This window comes from Perca flavescens, chromosome 14 (genome assembly GCF_004354835.1).
Source record: "Perca flavescens isolate YP-PL-M2 chromosome 14, PFLA_1.0, whole genome shotgun sequence".
NCBI classification, from domain to species: Eukaryota; Metazoa; Chordata; class Actinopteri; order Perciformes; family Percidae; genus Perca; species Perca flavescens.
The window spans coordinates 19,200,549-19,225,137 of record NC_041344.1 but is presented as its reverse complement, the minus strand read 5'-3'; the positions used below and the strand labels follow the sequence as shown (position 1 = coordinate 19,225,137).

Genomic DNA, 24,589 nt, shown 5'->3' with positions numbered 1-24,589 from the left:
CGTTCCAGCCCTAATAACGGACAATCTGAGCAGAAAGGTCCTCAAATCCGACTAACATGATAACCTTCAGAATGCGGTTTGATTTGATTTTAGTGTTAAGCTGCCAGTTCTTCATTGCAATTTCCAGTAATACAGACATCTGGGGCCCTTTCAGGAAGGAGGTTTAACAAACTGAGTCTAACTTTGAACTCTGAGTTGATTTACCCTGAGATGGGAAACTCTGAGTTTTTGGTCCAGAACAGCTGATTTGAGTTGGTTCAATCAACTCAGAGCAGGTTCACTTAGAGTTAAGCACATGCATCACTACTATAAAAAGGCAGCATGAATGGAGCCATGATACTACGATTCACCATGGTAACAACCACAAACAAACTGGTCGGCGGAAATACTCATGAGAACATGAAACATGTATTTTGTTAAAGAATCTACGTGGGAGAAAATTGCTGCTAGAGTAAATGCGTAAGCTCTAATATAGTGTATTGATATCATATTTAATCATAAGTATAATATTACTGGTGAAATGGTATTGAACCTATAATCTATTTCATTTAGGTGCAATCCTTTTCAATTTCAAAGGGTTTACATTCACCTGCAATACTGTGGAACTCCTTTTTAATGGCTCTTACTGGTTTGTGTCCAGGGAACACTACAAAAACGTTTAAAACATGTTTCAGAGCGATCGAGTCGCCGTTTGCAAAAAAAAAAAAGATCTGCTGGGATGTAGAGCATGTCCACAATGTGTGACGTTAGTGATATGACGACGGATAAGGTTATGTAGGCTACATAACAGACTGGGAAGAAAAAACTATACCGCTCAAATAGGTAGGCTAATATCTGGAAATGAAAATTCATATATAGTCGTTGCCTCAATATCATCTCCCGACGTATGTTTAACTCCCTGAGAAGTAATACAGCTTCTTCATCAATGGGATCGTCGACAAAAAGGAAATGCCATGTTTTGAGAAAAAAAAAGAAAAAGTTTTATTCTGCCTTACACAGTTAATAAAATTAACTTTTTTATTCATGCAGATAAACTGCACTAAAATGCGCCTGATACAGACTGAATGAATGAATGAGGAAATGAAAGAGCGCTGTGTTTATTGAAGCAAGTTTATTGAAGAAAACCTGCTCCCGACCAGGTTAGGTTCACGGGCTCAGTTACCATAGTAACTGACTCTGAGGTTAAGTTACCTCTCTTTCTGAAACGGCCTGGACTTACCCCTCTCTCTCAGGTTTAAATAACCTTCCTTTCTGAAACAGAAACCCCAGAGTTTCCCTCATTTCAGGGTTAACAAACTTAGAGTTTTCACTAAACCCCCTTTCTGAAACGGACCCCTGGTGGAGGTACTTTGATCCCTGACTGCAGGCCAAACAAACAAGTACAGACTATTCTAACTGGATGAGTGAAGCAGAAACAAAATAGCACACTACCACAATTAAAGCCAGTTTCTAAGAGCAATCACAAAACAATTAGGGCTCATTATTAAAAAGCTTTTGGTTAATTATTTTTGAATAGTTTTTGGTGTTTGGGCTGGGAGACTCCAGCACCCATCAGCAGCTCATTTGAGTTTATCTCCATATCCCTCTTCACTTTCTATTACAGTGAGCACCTTTCTTACTTTAAAAAGGGACCTTGTTTCTGTAAATGTGATTAGTATCTCTTTTGAATGGGGAGTCAGAATCTGGAAGTGTGTGTGTGTGAGCTCATCTGCCATTTCTAGGTTATTTTTGAAGCATGTTAATACATCGCAATACAGACATATTAAAGTCCATAGCAGCCATGCAAATGGACATACATTAGCAATCGGTTCAACAAGCCAAAATTAATTGAAGGCACTGGTCCAACATTAACATAATTACTGAGTGGACTGTGGATAATAAATGCCACCAGTCCAACCAGCTTAAATGAAAGAAAAAAAATAAACATCTCTGCTTAGTCTCTTCTCATCTTTCAGAGCTTTTCATTCGGGAACAACAATGGCAACACAAGTCACACTTTTGGCTCAAAGGCCTGCCACTGAACAACTAATCCATATCTTTTTCCTTGGATTTCCTGTTATTCAAGTTTGACTCTGTGTGAGCAGAGTGTGTGTTTGTTCACTCAGGTGCCAGTTACAAAAACAGGGCAGCCTTTTTTAGGTCAAGTGTTGACATAAAGCATTTGACCTTTTCACATACAGAGTTTTTTTTTTTTTTTTTTTTTTTTTTTTTAAATACTATTTTTGGGGCTTTTTATGGCCTTTAATCGAGAGAATAGCTTGAAGACAGGAAAGGGGAGAGAGGGGGGGGAAGAGGGGGTGGGAAGACATGCAGCTAGGGGCTGCGGGTCGGATTCAAACCTGGGCCGCTGCCAAGGACTCAGCCTACATGGGGCGCACACTCTACTGGGTGAGCTAGAGGTCGCCCCAAATCCAGTGAGTTTAATCCAAAGTTTAAACATCAGAACTGTGCTGACATGCCTAAGTAACCACAGCCAAAATCCTTTATTATCAGATGAGGTATTAAAGCTGCATTGTCACATAAGTCACCTTCTTCTAGACCACACATGACTCGCCATCCAACCTGATGCCTCACCTCTCCCATGGCACGTCCCTCCAGAGCCAGAGCCTGAAAGTCATGGTTCAGCTCGTCCATGGACCGTACCTGCAGACAGAGCACCCCGTTATGTCTCTCATACTCAACCATAAGTATAAACATAAACCCAGCTTTAATTACCTATGTTAATTAGTAATTGCCTTGATAAATGATTTGAGGAACATTACAGTAGGCAACACTAAATTAAAGTTATGAAAGACTCAAAGGATTGTTTTAATTGGCATCAACTAAAATGTGTAGTTTGTGTCCGTTTTTTTTTTTTTTTTTTTTTTTACATGAAATGGCCATTGATGCTGGTGTTTTGAAACGTAGAACTGAAACTATGAAAAACTTTGTTCCCCTCTAACCCCCCCCCCATTTTCCCATGTTAGCAACAACAATATTTTTAAGACACATGTCTATGGCATGTAGTACATATGACATAATAAAATAAGAAAACCAGCGTTACTATTTGTGACACACACACACACACCTGGCTGTCATGGATGTTGTCTCCAGTGGGCCAGCGATGTTTGCCGGGCTGTTCACCATGCTGCCGCTGGAAGAAATAGTCTACCATGGCATCATCTTGGGAACGTCCAGCACCAGCCACACCCTTAAAGAGACAGACACACACACACACACACACACACACACACACACACACACACACACACACACACACACACACACACACACACACACACACACACACACACACACACACACACACACACACACACACACACACACACACACACACACACACACACACACACACAATCCTAAGATTACTGGCAACAGTAATAAGCAGACGCACAACTGGACACGTTGCAGGTATACACTGGATTTTAAGTATTTACCAATGTTTTGAGTTGATTTAAAAAAAAATCTTGAGCATTTTCATTTACATGTGGAACATAATAATTAGTATTAATATGATGCAATTGAATAGCCAAATACATGTACAATGTATAGTAGTTTCACAGGGGTGGAAGAGGCAGATCAATCAAATACCAACAACACAACAAAATCTAATTTCCTAATGGTTTCAGCAAAACGACTCCACTGTCTTTGTGCCACTACAAACAAAGTCTTTAGTCTCTTAGCAGAGAATATGGGATGGATACTAGTTCATCATAAGTAATAATATGCTGGACATTATGAAAATAAAGACATTCAATCTCCGGTGGAAATTATCATTTACATTTTCTGCCAGGTCATTAAACACAATTCACCCAAGCATCTTTTTCAACCTTATGACCACATATTAAGGAGTCAAAATTTGTCATATGCATTTTTAAAATTCATCATCAAAACAGTATAATTGGTGGAGGAATATACTCCACATTGTCTCTTCTAAAACTAAAAATATGTAATTTCTTTTCACTGGCAAACAAGTTGACGTCCTCGCTTACTCATTTTGAGGGTAAACACAAAAGTTCTCCACAACACACCATCAAAGAATTAGTCAACATGTTCTGGAAACAGCTGGGCTTGGTCATTTGCTCTACAAACAAAGCATGCAGCAGAACCAATTACCAAGACGCCATCAGACTAAATTGCTACTTATCCAATGGCTTGTTTTTTCCAGGATTAGTCATGAAAAATGCTAACCTCGTTATCAAGAAGCAACATTCTAGACACGCTTACAGGGCTTTTCCTGCATAGAGGAATTTTTGGCAACACCCCAAAGAGGTTTTAGCCAGCGTCAAAGGAAAATCTTGAGTTTTCCTTTACATAAATAAATTCATTTGCCCATAAATTGGTGCATACAAGTTTACCAGAATGCAGGAAATGAAGTTTTTGACACTCAAAATTCCCTGGGGCAGGACCCAAACCCAAGCACATCACAGGCTACACTTCATCTGTATCATCATCTAGTCTGGTTTGTTTTATATGTAAATGGTTATTTTTTTTCTAAATGATCTTGTTATGTAGTAGGGCTGGGCGATATATCGATATTATATCGATATCGTGAGATGAGACTAGATATCGTCTTAGATTTTGGATATTGTAATATCGTGATATGACATAAGTGTCTTTTCCTGGTTTTAAAGGCTGCATTACAGTAAAGTGATGTCATTTTCTGAACTTACCAGACTGTTGTAACTGTTCTATTATTCACCTTTACCCACTTAGTCATTATATCCACATTACTGATGATTATTTATCAAAAATCTAAGTGTGAAGATATTTTATATATATATATATATATATATATATATATATATATATAGATAGATAGATAGATAGATAGATAGATAGATAGATATAACCTGTTTATTATTTATTCATTTGACTTTGCAACTGTTCACTGAAATAGCCGGTTTTCTATGAAACTACTTGTGACATGTGATATTTGGCTTTAACTTTGACTGAACTGCTCTCACTTTGCGGAAAAAAATAAATCGGGATATATATCGTATATCGATATTCAGCCAAAATATATCGGGATATCACTTTTGGTACATATCGCCCAGCCCTATTATGTAGTAATTTTTTTTCAATAAATAGTTCATAAACCTTTTATTACTGAACCCAGCCATCACACTCCGCGCCGTCACCACCACAAGTAAATTCTAAACCTGTGGGGAAACACTGGACCCTATTAGCGACTTATTATTAATAATTAAAAGTAATCTATTCCCATGCATGCAGTCCACATATCCTCGGTTAAACACTAAACAGCGCTGCTCTCTCCTCCAGTCCCTTTGCGCAGCAGCACTGCACAGGCAGTGAGTAGGGGACGAGACAGAACGGGAGTGGGTCTTATAGCACATCCATGAACAGAAGTGGATGGCTAACAGAAACAAAGCTCCTTGAGCAGAAATGGATAAATAAAAGGGTATTTTTAATGGCAAATTGAGTTTCAAAGCCTTTCCAGATGGTTCTCTCCACAAGATTAAAGTTATTCACATGTACCGTCGAAGTGAACTGAGTTACTACCGAGTTACTAACTAGTTATTGTTTCTAACCGGACACGTTGCAGTGGGACAGCATGTCTAACCACCTTTAAGAGATAGTGGAACCTCCTTAAGATACTACAACAGTCCACATGAAAGTATTGCTTTAAAAAAGTGAAAATGGTCAAAAAAATGAAATGGAAAATAACACCGATTCCATAAAAAAGGGCTCTATGGGTGCCTTCTCAGGGATTCTTCAAGTTAAATTTAAGACTCTAAGACCTTTTTAATACCACCGAGGATGAAATTTAATGCCATATAATAAAAAATAAATAAAAATCAGTGTGGATTTTAGGGCCAACATTTTTTTTACCATGTAACGTTACCTGAATTTAATAAAACATTTTATTATAACACTCCACAATTCAGTTCGACGCTGACACGCCGGCATAGTCCCCTATACACAACCCTCTCTCGGTTGTTGTAGCTGATCAGGGACCTGAAGGTAGGTCTTCCAGCACCTCCATTTCATTAGCGCTAGACTGACTCGCCCGCCAATGTGCTTGTTGTGCTAACCTCAGCCCTATTGCCCTCCGCCACGTTGGCCAAGTTGTCCGTATCTGTGGCCAAACCTTCAGACACTTGCCCATTCTAACCGACACTGGTAGCACGTGCGAGACGTTTTGGTTTTTTTTCCTGACAACTGAGTGATTCGCGCCAAGCTTGGATGTTTAGGCCAGAGCTTAAATAAATCCATGGATTTATAACAAAATACCATGTTGCGCTGTTATTATACATCCATGTTCCACGTTCAAGAGTAAAGAAAAACACTGACATCTGTGACCCTGTAATGTCGTATAAAATCCAAGTCACGGCAAACGGAGTAAATTGTAAAGTCACACACATACAAAACATTTATTTAGGACGTTACGGTATTTATTCAATCCTACAAAAGCACAAGAAATAATGTAAGACCTTTGTAAACGAAATGTTATACTTTGTGAACGAAATGTAAGACTTTTAAGGCCTTATTTTTAGAATATTAAATTTAAGACTTTTAAGACCCTGCGGGTACCCTATTATTGAATCATATTATTCATATCTGAATGACAACTACTTAAATTTGTTGCATGTCTCATTTTCCAAAGCTAGAGGAGGCAGAAATTCCGTAAAGTGCCACAATAAGTCAATTCTCAGGTGAGCGGTAGCCTGACTGTTCACATGAGAAGCGCATTTCTCCGCGCAGAAAACAAGCAATTCTGCTCGTCTCTAACCCCCGTATAGCTGTCTGTCGGGCAGCACTTCGGAGCATTTCCGCCTCCTCTCTGAACCCAGAGCCAACCAGCCAGCCAGCCAGCCAGCCACACCCACGCATGCCAACTAATAAATGTAGGGTTTGGGAGGTGGCTTGCATTATAAAATGGCACATAAATGGCTAAAGTACTAACAACAGCAACAACTGGACAGCCATATATTAGCAATGGTATGTTCCTAATAGACAGATGTTTGTCCATGATTTTAAAAATGTTGAAATATGTAAAGGCGTCAAGGTGGTGGGCTTTACCTGCTGACTTGGGGGTGTGGCCTGAGGGGTCTGCCCAGTTGGAGGGGCATGTCCTCCGCTGCTCAGCACCACGGGCATGCTGGGAGATGTAGTTCTATGGTGGGGGCTGAATGAATCCTGCCAGAGCACTGCTTTCCTCTTCAAGACACACACACTGCTCATTCCACCACAGCCTGTCCAGAGAGAAATACATATGTCACATGTAAACAATGGCATACTGGGTAAATACATTGAACAAACAAAATGTTTGATAAGTTCTGACCAGTTAACACAGAATGATGGGTGGAGACCCTGTGCTCAGTTGTTTATGAAGTACACCTACCTCAACGAATGTAAGTCTAATACAACTTCCCTGCAATAAAATCTGCTATAAACATTCTAATATTCATTTTTCACTGAAACTGCTTCTCAATAAGCAATAACATTTTGAAGGCCGTAATTTAAAAAGCACCTCTGCTCCATGTACACTACCGGTCAAAGGTTTGGGGTCACTTAGAAATTTCCATTACACTCCATTATAGACAGAATACCAGCTGAGATCAGTTGCATTGTTGTTTTTTTAACCAGGGCAGCAGTTTTCAGATTACATTATGTGCTTACTTAATTGCAAAAGGGTTCTTGACTGTTGTAGAAAGAAGTGGCTGATCTTTAATGCAATATCTACATTGCCCATTATCAGCAACCATTCATCCAATGTTCCAAAGACACATTCTGTTTACTAATCTGATATCATTTTAAAAGGCTAACTGAGAAAACATTGGAGAACCCTTTTGCAATTATGTAAGCACATAATGTAATCAGAAAATTGCTGCCCTGGTTAAAAAAACAACAATGCAACTGATCTCAGCTGGTAATCTGTCTATAATGGGTGGACATAGTGGAATGGAAATTTCTAAGTGACCCTAAACTTTTGACTGGTAGTAGGCCTGGGTGAATTAAATGAATTAATTCACATTTTTTGTTGCGGGCGATTTAAAAAAATAAGTAAATCGAGTTTTTGTGTAATGGCGCATTTTTGGCTCCCCAGAGCTTCCGTAGCGTTAGTTTCACATAGCAGTATAGCAAGCGACAACAACAACATCATAGCACACACGAAACAGCAAAAGCAAGTGACAACATGGCTACCGGTAAGAGTGGGAAGTTTGTTCCCAAGAAAGGAATAAAATCATCTGTTGTTTGAAACTGGTATGGGTTTGCTGCGACAGACGTGGAGCAAGAGACCCCACGCTGCAACATTTGACTAAAGCCCATTGCAGTCAAAGGCAGCAGCACAAACCTATTCCAACACCTGAAACAGAGACATCCAGCCGAATATGAAAAATGCCAGTCTCTGAGACAAACAAAACTGCAGTGACCAACAAACCTTAGCTAAAAAACAGCTAACTGTAGCCGAATCCTTTGCACAAGGCACCGCATACGACAAGAAAGGGGCACGGTGGAGAACAATCACCAAAGCGGTCGCTTTGCACTAGGGCTGTCAACGAATATTCTAAATTCGAATATATATTTGAATAGTTTTTAAAAAAACGAATTTCGAAGGTGAAAATTAATATTCGAATAAAAAAAAAATAAAAAAAAACGCTCGCGGTAGCAGGGCTGTCTGGCTGTCTGTTTTGCTAGCGCGCCTAAAAGACGTTAGTTACATACTGGACACAGCCCAGCTGGCGCATACAAATGTGACATCATGAGATCGCCGTGACTATTTATACCTGCCATTGACATATACCTGCGCTGGTGGTAGAGACACTAGCTGCAGTCTTCTCCTGAACAGTGGTGGCGCTAATGAGCAAAGGCTACCGACGCTGCCCTTTCTACGGACTAGAAGAAGAAGAAAAAGGTAAACAACGGCAGAACTGGCAGCAGCATTGCCGTCAATGCTTCGATTCAATTCACTGACCTACTTCGTCGGATCGAGCCTTTCATTCACCATAAAAGAACTCATCTTAACCCGGTAAGTTTACCAGAGAGACCTGCAGTCACTTTGAGAGTCCTGTTGTCGGCGAACTCAAAAAAAAGACGTGCGCGACGTCGGCTCGGCCGGATATTGCTTAATTTTGACGTCACGATGTCGCGCGCCACCTTGGATGTATGCGCAACCAGATGTTCGAATAGTTTGAATATTCGTTGTTATTTTAGAGGGAATATTCGAACGTAATTTTTAAGCAATTTTAACAGCCCTACTTTGCACATAGCCAAAGACATGGTACCCATATATACCGTGGAGAAGACAGGGTTTATTAATTTGATTAAAACCAGATCTTACTCTTAGCAGTGCTAAGAGTAAGATGCAGTGCATGTTCATGCCATGTATCCCTGTATGTTGTTGGATTGTTTGGGCTAGATACAATGAAAAATGTCACTGTCTAGTTTTCCTCAGATTTGAATGTATGGTTAATGCTTTAGAAAATGGTGCTACTCTCAAAGTGAATTAAAAAAGTTAAAACACTAGGACTTTGATTCCAAGAGGGTGTTCATTTATTTATTATTCATCCCAGAAATGGGGGTTATATTTGTCTTGCTTTTGATTAAATAAAAGCAAAATTTGTTTTAAGTTGTCAGCCGTTTGTACATATTGCTTTCCTTAATAAGTAGGAAAAAAAAAAAAAAAAAAAAATCGGAAAAAAATCGGAAATCAAATTAAAATCGGAGATAAACTGGCATGAGAGTCTAGTTACAAGCATCCAAACCTGCTGTAACACCATTAATCCAGTCAGTGATGCAGCAAATCAGTAGCCCGACAAGCCAGACCCACATCTAGATGTAGGGTCTGGGAACTCACCATTGACAGGCTCAATCCGAGGGGCGGGATAAACGGTTGTCTTTCAAATTCCCTCTGCACGCGATAGGATAGCACTACAACCAGGCAGAGCAACGAAGAAGGTAGCGAAGCTAGTTGATAGATTAAACTTTTGCCGTATCCAGGCCGCATCCGAACACATCTTCCTTTTTTAAGAAGGACTTCAGTGCCGTTCTTTGTTCTTTTCTCAAAGAAAAGCTGAACTCCAAGTCTTCCAGAAGGCCGCTGTTCCCAGCAGCAGCCATAAGCCCCGCCCACCGACTCTATACACAATGTGATTGACCTGACCAGAGTTTTTGAGAGGTTTTTCTAGCTCGCAAGTCAATGGAAAGTGCCCAGACCCACCTGGCTGCAAATTAAATTTGCTACCGCTAGGGTGCGTCTAGATTTCTAAGCTAGCAAATCAGACTAATCTTTGTAACTTTATCCTGCAATAACACATACACCAAGAAAAAAATGTTCTGTCCTCGTGCCATCTTATGCTGTACTTAATGAATGAATCACATACAGCACAGTGCAATATAGTGTATCCAAAACTGCATTAGAAGAACACAGATATTTTTAGCCCAGCAAAACCCTACAGCAGCTCACTATTAGACTGGGTAAACCCAGCGCGATCTGCCGGCGATTTGATTTTGCCCTGCAGCTCAGGCTGGAAACCTGTACGTTTATCTATCCTGTTTCCACATTGGCGGGAACCAATTGGCGGGAACCAATCACAAACTGGCTTATCCACCTGGCGCGCTATGGGCGGGTTTAACACAATGACGACAGAGAAGCGAAAGCAAGCAGCTTTTTGTTTACACTCAACATGACGGCCAACGAAGCACAGCAACCCGTTGATGCCGCTGTCGCTGATGTTTTAAAAGATTTTAAAAAAGGAAAGTTTTCTCTGAAAATGGAACAGAAACTTTTTTTTTTTTTTTTTTACTACCGACCGGCTTTCACGCTGCCTCGCTCTGCAAAGTACGTCACCCGGATCATTGGTCTGATTGGTTGAGGGACCAATTGCGTACAGAGTCATTTGAACTATGCCCAGGGATCACGCCTCTTGTGCAGAGAAAATACAGAGCAGACTCCCCAGACTAGCTCACTATACTAACAGTCCCGCTTTTGTTGAAAATGGTCTTAGTCAAAAATAACTGAAGTAATCAGTTATTTTGAATGTACAGCACTAAGCACTAACAAAATAATCAAATTTAATGTAAATAGATGAATTAGTTCAATCCAGAGTACATCATAAGGAACAGCCAAAAAAAAAAAAAACTCTTACAGTAGGTCTAACATTATCAAGGCAAAGTGAATACCTACCATTAAAGCTAATTAATTGACGATAATCAGAACAAGAGAGCTGGGATCAACAGCTAGAGATACTAACCAGAGAATCACTTTCAAAGCCAGCCCAGGAGGCAGGTGATTTAACTGCCAACCTGCCTCTCTGCAGTCAGGCATACGGTAAACTTTACTGTACTGCTGTTTGTGGTTGGAACAAAACATACCTGGTCTAACTCTGGACCATAGAGATTAAAGTTTCCCACACAGGGATCTCATAAAAGTCTCTATGTTGAGCACCCCCAAATACTATTTAGACGTCTTATCCCAGTGATCTGCATATCCATCACAATTTTGTTTCCCTTCTCTGGTTTAAGGTGTTCTATCAACAGCAATTTGGTTGTTGTGGAATCCTGTGCAAGCATTACTTTAGGTGGGACATGGTTGCAGATCACTGCTCATAGTATAAGTGCACACTGTTAACAGCTATGTCATACCACCGCAAGAGTACATACTCAGTTGCCAGTTTGTTAAGAACACCCAGCTAAAAGAAGTGCAGTGTCAGTCCTGCCATAAACCATACTTTAATGAAGATTATAATTTTCAGTTTTGTTGAAACTATTTTAGAGGTTTGATTCAACTTGCTTGTTTTTGATGTGCTTAATATACTGCTTTTATTGTAAAGTGTCTGAGTACTTTGAAAAGCGATTAATACATAAATATATTTTTATAACGTTGTGATAGGAGTGGTTTGGGTTGCTGTTAAAGTGTGTTGCATTTTACTAGGAGGTGTCTCTAATAAAAAAATATATCAGTGAGGGAGAACACAATAAAGTTCAACACCACCACAAACTTCATCCTCCAAAATTTTATATTAATTGTTATTAACTGTACTTTAAGATAGGTGTACCTAAACTTGCATCTACCTGTATTGTGTAAATGGGAACTATTTAAATGATATAAGCATGTTTGCACAAGGAAGCTAACTGACTTTATTTGCCAAGAAACTGAGACGTCAGAGGGGCCCTGTCCTATAAACCGGGTAAAGGGTGGTGAGCAGATTGTCATTATGTGAGCAATGATAAACTAAAGAAATATGCAATGTGCATGGACCACACTGTTTGGTGGTCGTGGTCAATATTGGGCGAAACAACCTCAGTCGGTTGTCATCAGTCAGAGGGATATACTTTGTATTTTATAACCTCTCCTTATCCAACAAGCTCTAATGTCTGTTAAAATGACTAGTTTCACATTAGTTTCCCTACAGGCCATGAGAAAATTACAAGCAGTTCTTTTTACACTGAGCCATTTATACAGTAATTAACTTTTCCAGACTGTCTGACATTGTCAATCTACAAACGTATGCAGCTTACTCTCAGGTCTGCTGAAACCACTGTGCAACACCACCTCCATAAAGACAAAATAACAGGAGCTGACCGGCTGAATGGTCCCAAAAGATAAAAAAAAATAAATAAATAAGCTTGCCATGTGATCATTCACATATTTACGGTATGGCTTCGGTTTGATTTCCTTCTCCACTCTTCATTAAGCAACAAGGAAATGTTAGATCTTCCTCTGCTACAGCTCGAGATCAGGTAGAGAAACACCCGGAAATCCACAACACTGCCTGTGACCATTGCCCAAAAGTGAAACGCATAAGAACTCAGCACACTGAAACATGCATGGTGTTCCACGATCTAACTGGGTTAATCATTATTCAATACCGGGGATCAATCCACCGCATACCGGGCACAGACAGGGGTGTGACAAAACAAGCAGGGAACATGCAGCTAGCAGGAGATAACGTTAGGTGTCTCAACATAGACCAAACATGTCCCTCTTAACAGACATGACACATCAAGACGAAAGAGGATATGAAGAAGCTCCATGAAATGGGTCGTCACGGTTAACGGGGGTTTCATTTTCATGCATCTGCACACAACAAATCGGTTGTGGAGGGTTCAATGCCCATGTCTACCAACAATAACACGGCCTCCCGACACAAGCTCAGCCCGGGCCAACCGGTGGCCAAACACTCCATACAATGTTTTAACAGCGGCAGTGGTGCTCTGGCATAATCACATTGTCATTAATAGACACCCGGGGGTCCCTACCTGTCCGCCGAGTCTGCAGCCTCACATATACCCGTGACGCGGATGCTAACAAAGGCCCGAGAGCTGTCTGGAGCGGAAGACCGACACAACGGGAGGAAGGAGGCAGGCAGCAGAAAAAGAGGTAGCCTCTTCTGCCACACCAAATACTCCTGTTTAGCCCCTCTCCGAACCACCATAGCAACAATACCCGCACCCATGCGTGAATGAGCAATGTCCCCTGCTACAGCGACTGGGGAAGAGGTGATACTCACCGGCGGAGAGGGTGGATGGACACGGATTTCGGCCCCAGTTTCTCTCTGACACCCCAGGCTTTCACTCCGACAACATGGCGGCTTGAGTCGACGGAGGAGCAGGCAAGAGCGCTGCATGACGGGAAGGGATGAGAGAGAGCGTGCGGTTCATTGCGCCAACCGGGAGGGGAGGGAGGGTCATACCGGACCGGTCCCTTTGTTATGTGTTTACAGTCTATTCGTATTGTGAAGTATATATATATATATATATATATATATATATATATATATATATATATATATATATATATATATATATACACACACATTTTTTTTTTTTTTTACTTCATTCACATTATTTGTCAATGGAATAAAAAAATAGCCTTTATCAAAATAGACATTTGCAAGCCTGAAGCCTTTTTGGAACGGAGGAAGACACTAAAATAAACTATTAAAAAAAAACTACAAGATTTTGTTGCAATAAAAAGGTGTATATCACAGTGTAAGTACCACCATAACGTCCAATGGTATTTCACCATTGGACGTTATGGTGGTACTTACAGTAGAAACACTGTAAAATACAATGTAGCTAGTATACGGGGATATTACGTGATTTCCTTGGGGGTGGATTGTACACAATGAACACCGGTCTCTACGGTAACGGGGTGCTTGGCAGCCATGGCAACGTGCTGCGCCACACGGACAGCGAGTGTGCAGCTCCAGCTGCTGGGCGCTCCGTTACATCTCCGGAATGTAAGTGGATGGTGTGAAAAGGGGAGCGTGTGGCCCAAATAACAAAAATACCCTTTTAGCTTTTTTGGTAAGGTGCCAGTGGTTACCCCGAGGCTGCAGACTGGAGTAAACACTGTCTGTGAGGGTGACGTAATGCAACTAGGTTATGGCAGCCCTGTAAGAAAATCTATGGAAATCATATGGACATTTTAAGGATAGGTTGTGTGGCCCAGTCATACTGGATTAAATAGCCTAAAGCGTATACCTATAAGTCACAGTCATATAGCCTATTCATTTTGTACTTATCATAAAAGGTGAGACAGAGTATACTGTCTCTATATATATATATATATATATACATATATATACTTTTCTTGCACCTCAGACACAATTGCAATGTTTAAAATAATTGCACAAATCTGCCCCATCCCACTTCCACAAGCACCATTTTTTTAAAGTGTTTTTTTTCTGTATTGATCAGTTTTAATGTTGTAATGTGTAATGTTCATTGTTATTTTTTTCCCCGTTGATGGCAGAAAAAGATGCCACAAAAGTAGTTATAGCAAATTAACCTGTAATTATTACTGAGTCAACATTAGTAAAAATATGTATACATTATAACATGTATACATTATGACTTCTTTTTATAATAATAAACAATAAGCAAAAAAGATAACTGATGACATTTTAATGTAATTATTTTGACATGAATCAAATCATTGCAGATTATTACCATTAAAATGAACCTAAATCAAAGGGTCTCAGTAAATTCACTATTTAGCACTGCACGCATAAAAAAGGTGCCTTTATGAATATCAGTGTTATTTTTGTAATGTTGGGCTGTCTCTCTAAAAAAAAAATGCATTACATTATTTTGTCAAATCAAATCCTCAATGTACAATATCAGCTCACCAGAGTGCATTTTTTTTGTATAATCTTCCATACTAATATAGCAAAAATGTAGTTCTGTGCCCAATAATCCAGATATTAATATAATGCAATCAAAATTAGGAATGAAATCACTCACTTTATTAAACCTTTAGCCACGCTGTGTGAGACAAATGTGTCTACAAATGACAATAGAAGTCATATTTAACGTAGAAAGTTATTTTTATTATTTCAAACTTCTCCTTACACCCAATAAGGTCTTCACCTCATACCTATTTCCCTTCTTCCCTCTTCATGACTCCAATTACATCTACAAAAACTACTGATCGTCTCCTATATCACCATGCTCCGGTGGAAATCAGTGAATGAGCTGCAGAGGTGAATGTAGTTATTGAGAAAGATGATGGAGAGAATTAGCTGCAGATGGGTCAGAAGAGGGCAGAGAGCAAGAGTAAACAGGTATGAAGAAAAACTTTGATGTGTACCCATCTTCCCCAAGCCCTACCCACCCCCTAATGCAACCCTGCTTTTCTAAATGGAACCAACAAAACAATCACTCGCTGGTTATTTACATGCACAGTACCCCGCCCCCCCTCCCCATAGACACTAATGCCTGATTCCAAAGCCATCTGCATCCCTATTCAACAGCATAACATGTACAGTTGGGCTGAATTCATTTTCCAGAAAACAAAATATCATGGCAATGGACATTTGACTTGATTTTTGAGGTAACTCAGAACTTTCAAATTTTTGTCTGGTGATATTCTATATTTTTTTCATTGTCAACAAATCACATGAAAAGACAAACACCAACAATAAATTGATTCTACTAACAATTATTATCTGTGTAGCCAAAGCCCAATGTACTGTACCTCATTCCCCTGTGAAATCCATTGTTGTCCAAAACTTTGACTAAAATGAAAGTATATTTCCGTGACTCTTTTTTAAACAATTTATGCCTCCAGGAACTAATGGCCTGAGAGACGCAAGCTGTTTTGAGAGACGGATGAACGCATTTGTTGGTTTTGTTCAATAATAAACTGTATAAAATATAGCAAGTCTGATCCTTTAAGCAGTTCATCCTTTTCTACCTCAGCAAGTCGGGTCGGTAATGTATAAAGCTCAAATATCAACAGTGGTTTTAACGGCATGGGAGGAAGGAAAGATGGCTTTGGGATTGGGAATCGTAAGACTGCTCTAGTTCGACGTTACCACATTCTAAAACAACAACAGGTACGAGCCGTGCCTCTTTTTATTATATGACCCCCCACACACACACATACACACACAAGCCCCCAAAAAATAATAATTCACAGGGACACCGAGTGGTAGAGTCCAGGGTGCAACCACAAAGCACCAGCTAATCCTGTGGAGTTACAGACAGACTCACTCACTGACTCACTGACTCACACACTCACACACTCACACACACACACACGGGAGTGTTGAGAGCTGGCAGTTTAGTGAAGTGTGTCTTCTGTGATTTGACAGAGGTGTCCCCAGCTCTTGTTCTCTGTATTTCTCCTCCCTGTCTCCTCCTTCATCTTATCACACCACCTGGCATGCTGGTTCTTCCCTGAGCTCTGTACATTCTATTCAGGGCTGTATTTCTCTTTCTCAGACTCAAGCACACATGCACACACGCACAGACGTCTCTCCCTCTGGGTGGGGTAAGTCCATTCCTCCGGTAAACTGTGACACAGAGTGAGTGTAATTGAGGCAAACGCCGCTTTCCATCCACAGCGACACCGTCAGGGTTTGGCCTGAAGGGGGCGCTACCAACGGTTAACCAGCCCTGGGATGCAAAGAGGATGAGATCAGGGGAATTCACACTGTCAGACATCAATGTCACTGTATACTGTACTTTGATATTATTGCATAAAAAGAGCCCTCCACTGATTTTACACATGAATTTTGATTTACTCCTCATGAGAAAAAACATTTGTATAATGCCTTCTGTGTCTCTGGAGGGAGCTTTCCAGTCTTTGAAAAAAAATAACCCCAATAATGTCATTAGGGTTATCTCGGCTTGGGCTTCAGGACTTTTAATAAGACACATGCATTAAAAAACGTAAGTGTGGGTTTTTTAAAGAAGTGGGCATTTAGGAGGCTAAATAAAGAGGCCGTTGAGTTGCATTGTGGGAAATAAAAGATATGTATTTGAAGCCTGATCTACAATAGGGACTAAAAGTCCAAATGTTTTGGCCTCTGCTACATTTATTTTTATCTGTGAGGGCCCTAACTTTTTAAAAAGTGCAAGAGTAGTGGAGTACCCCTTAAAGGACAAAAGTTCAACAAAAGGATCAAAAAGAAGGAGAACAAAGTAGAGGAAAATTTCTGAATGTTATAATTGTCACTCACGTGTAAAGAGGCTGCAGTTGCAGATGTGAGGACTTCTGAGGAGGCTGGTAGCCATACGAGTCAAAGCCACCGATGAAATCAACTTCAAAAGTAAAGACAAAAGAGAAGGGATGACATCATTCCACTTTCCCTTAAATCAGTATTTTTTTGACCATGCGTTGTATTTCAAGATCAGATTCTGTTTTGACATGAAAATCTTCTAAGGTATCATAATGTTCTCAGTATACCTTTATACCACTGTAAACCCACTGTGATATCAGAATCTGCAGAGATACATCATCATCTTTCTCACTGCTTCTATGTCACTGATACATTGTTCTAGTCTTTCTCAATCGATTCAGAGGAACAAACCTGTGGTGCCAGCTGAAAAAGAAAATAGTCCCTGATTTTCTGCGTCAGTGGAGATATTGACCACAAGTTAGGAATTTGTTTTCTCCAGATGCAAGATCTGACATTTTTTAATAAAAATACTTCTGTAATGTTGTATTGCAATTCTTTCTTTGAAATATTGGCCATTATTAGTTTATTGCAGATGTATTGGTATCAAGTGTATATATAGTGGCCAATACAATGCAAGACAACGCAGAACACAAATGCGAAAGATACGTTTGAGTTAATTTAAAATATTTACGGTCCACAGTTTTTGTATTACTCCCACTTAGTACATATGTTGGTCACAATTAATTATAGCAACAAATTCAAGGGGTGCTTGTCCAAAATGTATGTTTATGTTGTGGATTTATGTTAAGAAAGTTAATACAACTTTACTGGATTTTTTCAAACTATCAAATATATTATAATAATATCGCCATCAGCCTCAAAAATCCAGTGTTGGTCTGCATATACATTTTTTTATTTCATCATCACCACTTTGTTATAACATGCATATAATTATGACATAGCGTGCTGTTGAGACATCATATACACACCATAAAACTTCCTTTTACAGGATATCAAGCTTATGATGTCATATTCTAAGTACAGGACTTAATTTCCCCTGTTGAGTGAGAGTGAAACACTCACGAGAGCCACATGAGGAGGAGGCCATTTAGACACACAGATGGCACACCCAAGCCCACAGACAAGCACCAGCCAGCAGCCAGACGGACACTCTTGACAGTGGGAATCTTCCTGCAGACATCTCTAATACTACCCACAGATAGAGCGCTCAGCTCACCCAGAGGGAATCCTCTGGGTGATATTGCACGGCATGACTCAGGCAGGAGAAAACAATGAGCTAACAGCACTCGCATCCAACGCTATGGATCACTAACACAAAAGCACTCTCGACAGTATGACAAGTAAACCTGATCAGCTGAGCAAGGTGCTGGAAGAGGATCAACAAGCTTTTAGGAGAAGACAAAAGCACTCACAGCTGTCCTCGTCATCCTGGAAAACTTTGCTCACATAGCAGGCGTATACAAAGCCAAAGAGCTGTTAAAGGAGAGATAGACAGAAATTAGGTGACAGTTGTTGTACAGGCTGAGGGTCAGCAAAACGCTTTTAACAATGTTTATAACATTTTCGTTGTGTGTTTATGAACGTAAAAGAAACGCAGTGTATGATAATTTGTGTGTTAGATACGTACAGCCAATAGAATCTGAATGGCCGAACTCAACACCTCTATGTACTGGTAGTCAAGGAGACACCCGGAGACAGTGATGACATGGTGGTCGTCAGGGGCCATGCGAGAGTCCAGCACTGGCGTTACCAGGCAACCAGGACCATGCTCCATCCACCACGAACGATGAAGGGATGTGTTGAACGTCATGAGAAAGTCCCTGTCCTGAAAACATACACAGCTAACGATTATTACCATTGTTGATTCCTCACTTGATTATGTTTTTGATTAACTGATTAGTCTACAAAATGTATTTTGACAATTGTGAGAAATGTCCATTGCAAACTTCCAGAGCACAATTTACAAAATACAATTTATAAAATAGAGAAGCAGCAAAACCATGGGTTTGAGAAGCTGATTTAAATCAGGGGTTCCTAACTCGGGAGTCGGGGCACCACTAAGGGGTAAATAGGTAAATATCGTGGGTCGCAATGAAAGATGAGGGGAAAAAAAACTTATTCCTGCGACACAGAATTAGGGTTAATTCTTTCAAATTGTTGCTTTTTTTCTAATAAATTGCTGGATGATTCTACATCAAGTATTCAAATAAAACAATTGGAGAAGGAATAATCACTCTTAAGGAAAACTGGTAACAGCATGCAAATACATGCAGACTGTAACGAGAAGTTGCAAACAGACCGAAATTTGAGAAACCAGTGAGTTAAACAATTCATTAATTATTACTCTATAATAATCATTTTCTCACTAAAGACAGATGAAAAGTTATTAAGAGGATGACGACCACAAGACACACAGCACTTACCTGAGACAGGTTTCCAACCTCCAGGTAGAAACAGATAATGAACGAGTTCCAACCCACCCAAAGAACCAGCCACACTGCATACTGCCAAACAGATGCAGAGATCAGTTTCTCAAAGAGAATAACTGCACACTCATTAAATCTAAATCTAAATATATATCAATAAAAAGTAAACAGGAGCTCTGCATCATCAGAAGGTGAAGGATATACTCACAAAGATAAGGTATCTGAAGCGAAACTGCACAGTGCCAAACATGCCCAGGATGACGGCCATAATGTGCAGGAAGTTGGCCAGGATGGGAGCCCATTGGTAGCCCAGAAAATCAAACACCTGCCTCTGAAGGGCTGCCACCTAGGGGACAGGGGGAGGGGTCATATATACATACATACACTCACACTCACATAGACCTTAGAGAAAAAAACACACAATCGAGGACATATGCAAATATGACACACATAGAAACACAATGCACATTGTGATCTAGTTTTCACACACACACACACACACACACACACACACACACACACACACACACACACACACAGTGACAGGGACACACAGACAGGTCTGCCGCAGTTGTTTCCATGGTAACTGACTGGAGCACCAGGCAGTCCAGTGACTGTAAAAGAGGAGCACCCCCAAAAGCTCCCCCAAACTAATGAGAATCTATGGGCCGAATCCCCCTGCCACACAACAACTCATCAGCCCTGCAAACAATAGCCTTGCTAACTAGCCCTCACACTGCTGTGTTCTGTGCCTGCATCATTCTTACTACAGGAATAGCTGATACTGTCTCATATTACACACTTATTACATTTTAGAGGGATAGTCTCAAGCTATTTGTAGGCACAAGGAACGGATAACTTTAACTCAAGAATGGAGACCAGATGGTGAACAGGGCCTCCTTGTCCCTCTTGTGCTTAACATTCACATGGTTTTGCCAGAATGGGGCTATCACCCCTCTGACACAGGCATACAGGCCACCCTGACACCAAAGCATACCCCCTGCCCTGCTCCCTCTGCTTCAAAGACACACACACACCCTTGCCTGTAATGTGGCAAGGGACCCCAGCAGCTGTAGCTCAAAGCTTTTGTCTGTACAGATATACTGGACACAAATTGATTACAATGTGTGTTTGTGTGTGTGTGTGTGTGTGTGTGTGTGTGTGTGTGTGTGTGTGTGTCTGTAGCACGTTGCTCTAACAAGTATATCATCATGATGAGTGAGAAGATGCAGCATTGACCGTGCACGTGCGCACACACACACACACACACACACACACACACACACACACACACACACACACACACACACACACACACACACACACATACTCACCAACTGCAGTGAACATATCACCAGCAGCGTGCACCTTCCGTCGCACTTCCCCATCTTGGAGGGCTCAGGACGCAGCTTGGAGCTGCGGAGGCTCCGGGGGAATGACGGGTCCCCGGTCAGATCCAGACTGCCTGGCCGTCTCAGCTCACACCATTCCCGGTTGAGTAGACCTGCCCAAGGCCACCGCCGCCGCCTCCTGTAACGCTGGTCTGGCCTTTCCACTCACAGCGAGTGACCCATCTTGGCCGCTGGTTTTGTCGGTAAATACCAATCGCGAGGAGAGGAAGGGGGGGTGGGCTGGGGGCGTCGACTTCACACCGGCCTGCTGCGGTCCGACCACCGCCGACAACCGAATCACCTCGGCCACACCTTCCGGAGAGGGGACACACAAAGACACAAAGAGAGACGGAAAGCTGTCATAATGTGCCCCAGGCTATAGATGGAAATGAGCATCATATGATACCGAATCACACGGGGAGGAGGGGACCGACCCCGCAGTGTTACTACGGCTAACGTTTGGCTACATGCAATCCGCTACGGACACAAAGCAGCCCGTTCTGACTCTGACCGTTTCTAGGAACGGAAGAGTCCTCGTGCCCCTTATCCCCGTCGTCCCGATCTTCTCCTTTTAACTGTTTAGGAAAATAAGTAAAGTTAACGGGCAGATCTGCTCACCAGTACCGGGCTCTGGGTTCCTTCGCTCCGTCTCGCAGCGTCTTTTGTCAACAATCCGTGCCGGGGCGGGCGCAGGCGGAGCCGGGGGGAAGAGAGAGAGACGAGGGGGTGGGGGCTCTCAGTCACCGCGACCCCCTCGAGGAGGAGCTGCATGTATTCTGCAGACCCGGGTGCGTGCGTGCGCGCGGCCGAGCACCAGCCCCGCGAGGCGTTCGAAAGGAGTACAAAAGAAACTGGGGCTCGCGGTGGTGGAGGAAGATTCCGACACCCGAAAAAAATAGTCTGTAATCACCTCCCACTAGCCTACCATCTGAGTGTGGCCGAGGAGGAGAGAGCAACTGGCCCGCGGTCCACTCCTGCTGCTCGTCTTCTCAGCCTGTAGTTATTCAGGATGGAAGAAACACAATTAACAGCCTTGTTTAATCTCAGCGACCATGACGTGAGCAGTGCGACGGTGTAACAAAGTCAGCTTCGAAACAAATTAAAGTGATGAAAAGGCAGATCAGTCTAATGACAGCTTAGGTGGTTATCGCAAGGCCATATAAGAATCAATGAAAAACCAAACCATCTAGTTTAGTTCACCTTTTAGCAGGGTTGGGAAGGTTACTTTAAGTCACTATGTAATAGTAGTGTATAAATATCAATTAATTTATTAAAGTAATGTAACTTATCTCATTTAATTAATTTTGATGACGTTTTTATTTAATGTTTTCAACTGTTAACCATTTTCAAATGTTTAATGTTAAACCTGGCAGTGTTACCTTACAGCAGCAATCAACACTGACTATTGTCAAACTCTTTAAAATCCTTCATTACATGAATTAAGAAAATAATAATTAATTTGGAAAAACAGCCACATTTATTTTACATTACATGTCATTTAGCTGATGCTTTTATCCAAAGCGACTTCTTATTAAGTGCTTTCAACCCTGAAGGTGCAAACTCCTAAGTAGTAAGTGCAAGTACATTAGCTTTAAATAAGCAAAATTACAAAGAGCCATATGAAAGTGCAGCTTCAAGAAATATATATACTTTTTGTTTTGCTTTTTATTTATCCGAGGTGTAGTTGGAAGAGATGTGTTTTTAGCCTTCGGCGGAAGATGCATAGGCTTTCGGCCATCCTGATGTCAATAGGGAGCTTGTTCCACCATTTAGGAGCCAGGACAGCAAACAGTCGGGATTTTGTTGAGTGATTAGTTGTCCCTCGCTGTGAGTGGGCAGCAAGCAGGTTGGCTGATGCGGAGTGGAGTGGGCGGGTTGGGGTATAGGGTATGACCATGTCCTGGAGCAACTGGTAACCAGTGAAGAGAGCAGAGAAGCGGTGTAGTGTGAGAGAACTTGGGGAGGTTGAAGACAAGTCGAGTTGCTGTGTTCTGAATGAGCTGCAGGGGTCGGATGGCACATGCAGGCAGGCCAATCAGGAGGGAGTTGTAGTAGTCTAGACGTGAGATGACTAGAGCCTGAACCAGAACCTGAGCCGCCTTCTGCATTAGAAGGGGACGTATCCTTCTGATGTTATGCAGCATGTATCTACACAATCGGGTAGTTGCAGCAATGTTGGCAGTGAAGGAGAGTTGGTCGTCAAGTGTCACACCCAGGTTTCTAGCAGTCTGGGTGGGGACTACCACAGAGTTGTCAATTGTTATAGTCAGGTCTTGGGTAGGAGAGCCCTTCCCTGGAAGGAAAAGGAGCTCAGTCTTGTCAAGGTTGAGTTTCAGATGGTGTGTGGACATCCAAGAAGAAATGTCAGTCGGACAGGCCAAGATACGTGCTGCTACTTGAGTTTCAGACTCTGGAAAGGAGAGAATTAGTTGTGTGTCATCTGCGTAGCTGTGATAAGAAAAGCCTTGCGACTGAATGACAGACCCGAGAGAGTTGTTGGTGTACAGAGAGAAGAGGAGGGAACCCAGGACTGATCCCTGAGGAACCCCAGTTTTGAGTGGGCAAGGTTCTGAGGTACTGTAGATCCTCTCCAAGTTACCCGGTAGGTTCGGTCTGTCAGGTAAGATGTGAGCAAAGAGAGTGCAGAGCCTGAAACACCCAGATCCTGGAGTGTCGAAATAAGGATCTGGTGGTTCACTGTGTCGAAGGCAGCAGAAAGGTCCAGAAGGATGTCGACGGAGGAGAGAGAGGTTGTTCTAGCGATGTGAAGCTGCTCAGTGACAGCAAGGAGGGCGGTTTGTGTTGAGTGGCCAGCGTTGAAGCCAGACTGGTGGGGATCAAGAAGGTTGTTCAGGTGGAGATAGGTAGAAAGTTGATTATAAATGGCACACTCAAGAGTTTTGGATAGAAATGGAAGAAGGGAGACAAGCGTTGGTTTTTTGAGTAGTGGGGTCACTCTTGCCTCTTTGAGGGTGTCAGGGAAACAGCCAATTGACAAGGAGATGTTGATGAGATGGGTGAGGAAAGGAAGAAGGCCAGGAGCAATAGACTGGAGAAGGTGAGAAGGGATAGGATCAAGGGGGCAGGTGGTTGGGCTGGCATAGGTAATCAAAGTAAGAATTAGATTTGGAGATAGAGGGGTGAAAGAGGAAAGAGTACTGGATGTGATGGATGGTAAGATGATTTCAGGAAGTGTGATGGAGAATGAAGAGCGTATGTCATCTATCTTTTTTACAAAGTAGTTGACAAAGTGGGTTGTTAGGAGGGAGGAGTGAGACTGGGGGAATCTAGGAAGTTAGAGAAGATAGAAAAAAGTTTTTGGGGGATTGGAGAAAGAGGATTCCATTTTGGTTTGATAAAAAGATCTTTTTGC

The 24,589-nt window shown here is 41.6% G+C and overlaps 2 protein-coding genes across 5 annotated transcripts in view; both read right to left on the bottom strand.

The window, feature by feature from the left end:
• The window catches only part of pum1 (pumilio RNA-binding family member 1), a 29,892-nt gene extending 16,250 nt beyond the window's left edge, over window positions 1-13,642 (bottom strand). For all 3 annotated transcript variants that reach the window (XM_028597352.1, XM_028597353.1, XM_028597354.1), the window contains exons 1-4: window positions 13,479-13,642; window positions 7,045-7,217; window positions 3,068-3,190; window positions 2,575-2,643 (exon numbers count right to left, since the gene is read on the bottom strand). In XM_028597352.1, coding sequence (XP_028453153.1) covers window positions 2,575-2,643; window positions 3,068-3,190; window positions 7,045-7,206 — 354 coding nt within the window. In that variant the 5' untranslated portion in view covers window positions 7,207-7,217; window positions 13,479-13,642. The remainder of the gene's footprint in view (window positions 1-2,574; window positions 2,644-3,067; window positions 3,191-7,044; window positions 7,218-13,478) is intronic.
• A 2,669-nt stretch (window positions 13,643-16,311) lies between these two features.
• nkain1 (sodium/potassium transporting ATPase interacting 1) lies at window positions 16,312-22,215 on the bottom strand. 2 transcript variants are annotated; one of them, XM_028597039.1, is made up of 8 exons: window positions 21,835-22,215; window positions 21,160-21,528; window positions 20,034-20,171; window positions 19,823-19,903; window positions 19,027-19,224; window positions 18,812-18,872; window positions 17,439-17,520; window positions 16,312-16,872 (listed from the first exon to the last, which is right to left on the bottom strand). In XM_028597039.1, exons 2-8 carry the CDS (start codon window positions 21,211-21,213, stop codon window positions 16,863-16,865), a joined length of 624 nt encoding a protein of 207 aa, XP_028452840.1. In that variant the 5' UTR covers window positions 21,214-21,528; window positions 21,835-22,215; the 3' UTR covers window positions 16,312-16,862. The 2 variants fall into 2 exon arrangements, with proteins under 2 accessions (XP_028452840.1, XP_028452841.1); XM_028597040.1 differs by having other exon boundaries at window positions 21,841-22,215.
• Window positions 22,216-24,589: the final 2,374 nt, after the last annotated feature.

Coding starts and splice junctions, on each gene's coding strand:
- nkain1 (XM_028597039.1), bottom strand. CDS start 21,213: ATGGGGAAGTGCGACGGAAGGTGCACGCTGCTGGTGATATGTTCACTG. Junction 20,172..21,159: donor TGATATGTTCACTGCAGTTG/GTGAGTATGTGT, acceptor CCTGTCCCCTAG/GTGGCAGCCCTTCAGAGGCA. Junction 19,225..19,822: donor AGGTTGGAAACCTGTCTCAG/GTAAGTGCTGTG, acceptor GTATGTTTTCAG/GACAGGGACTTTCTCATGAC.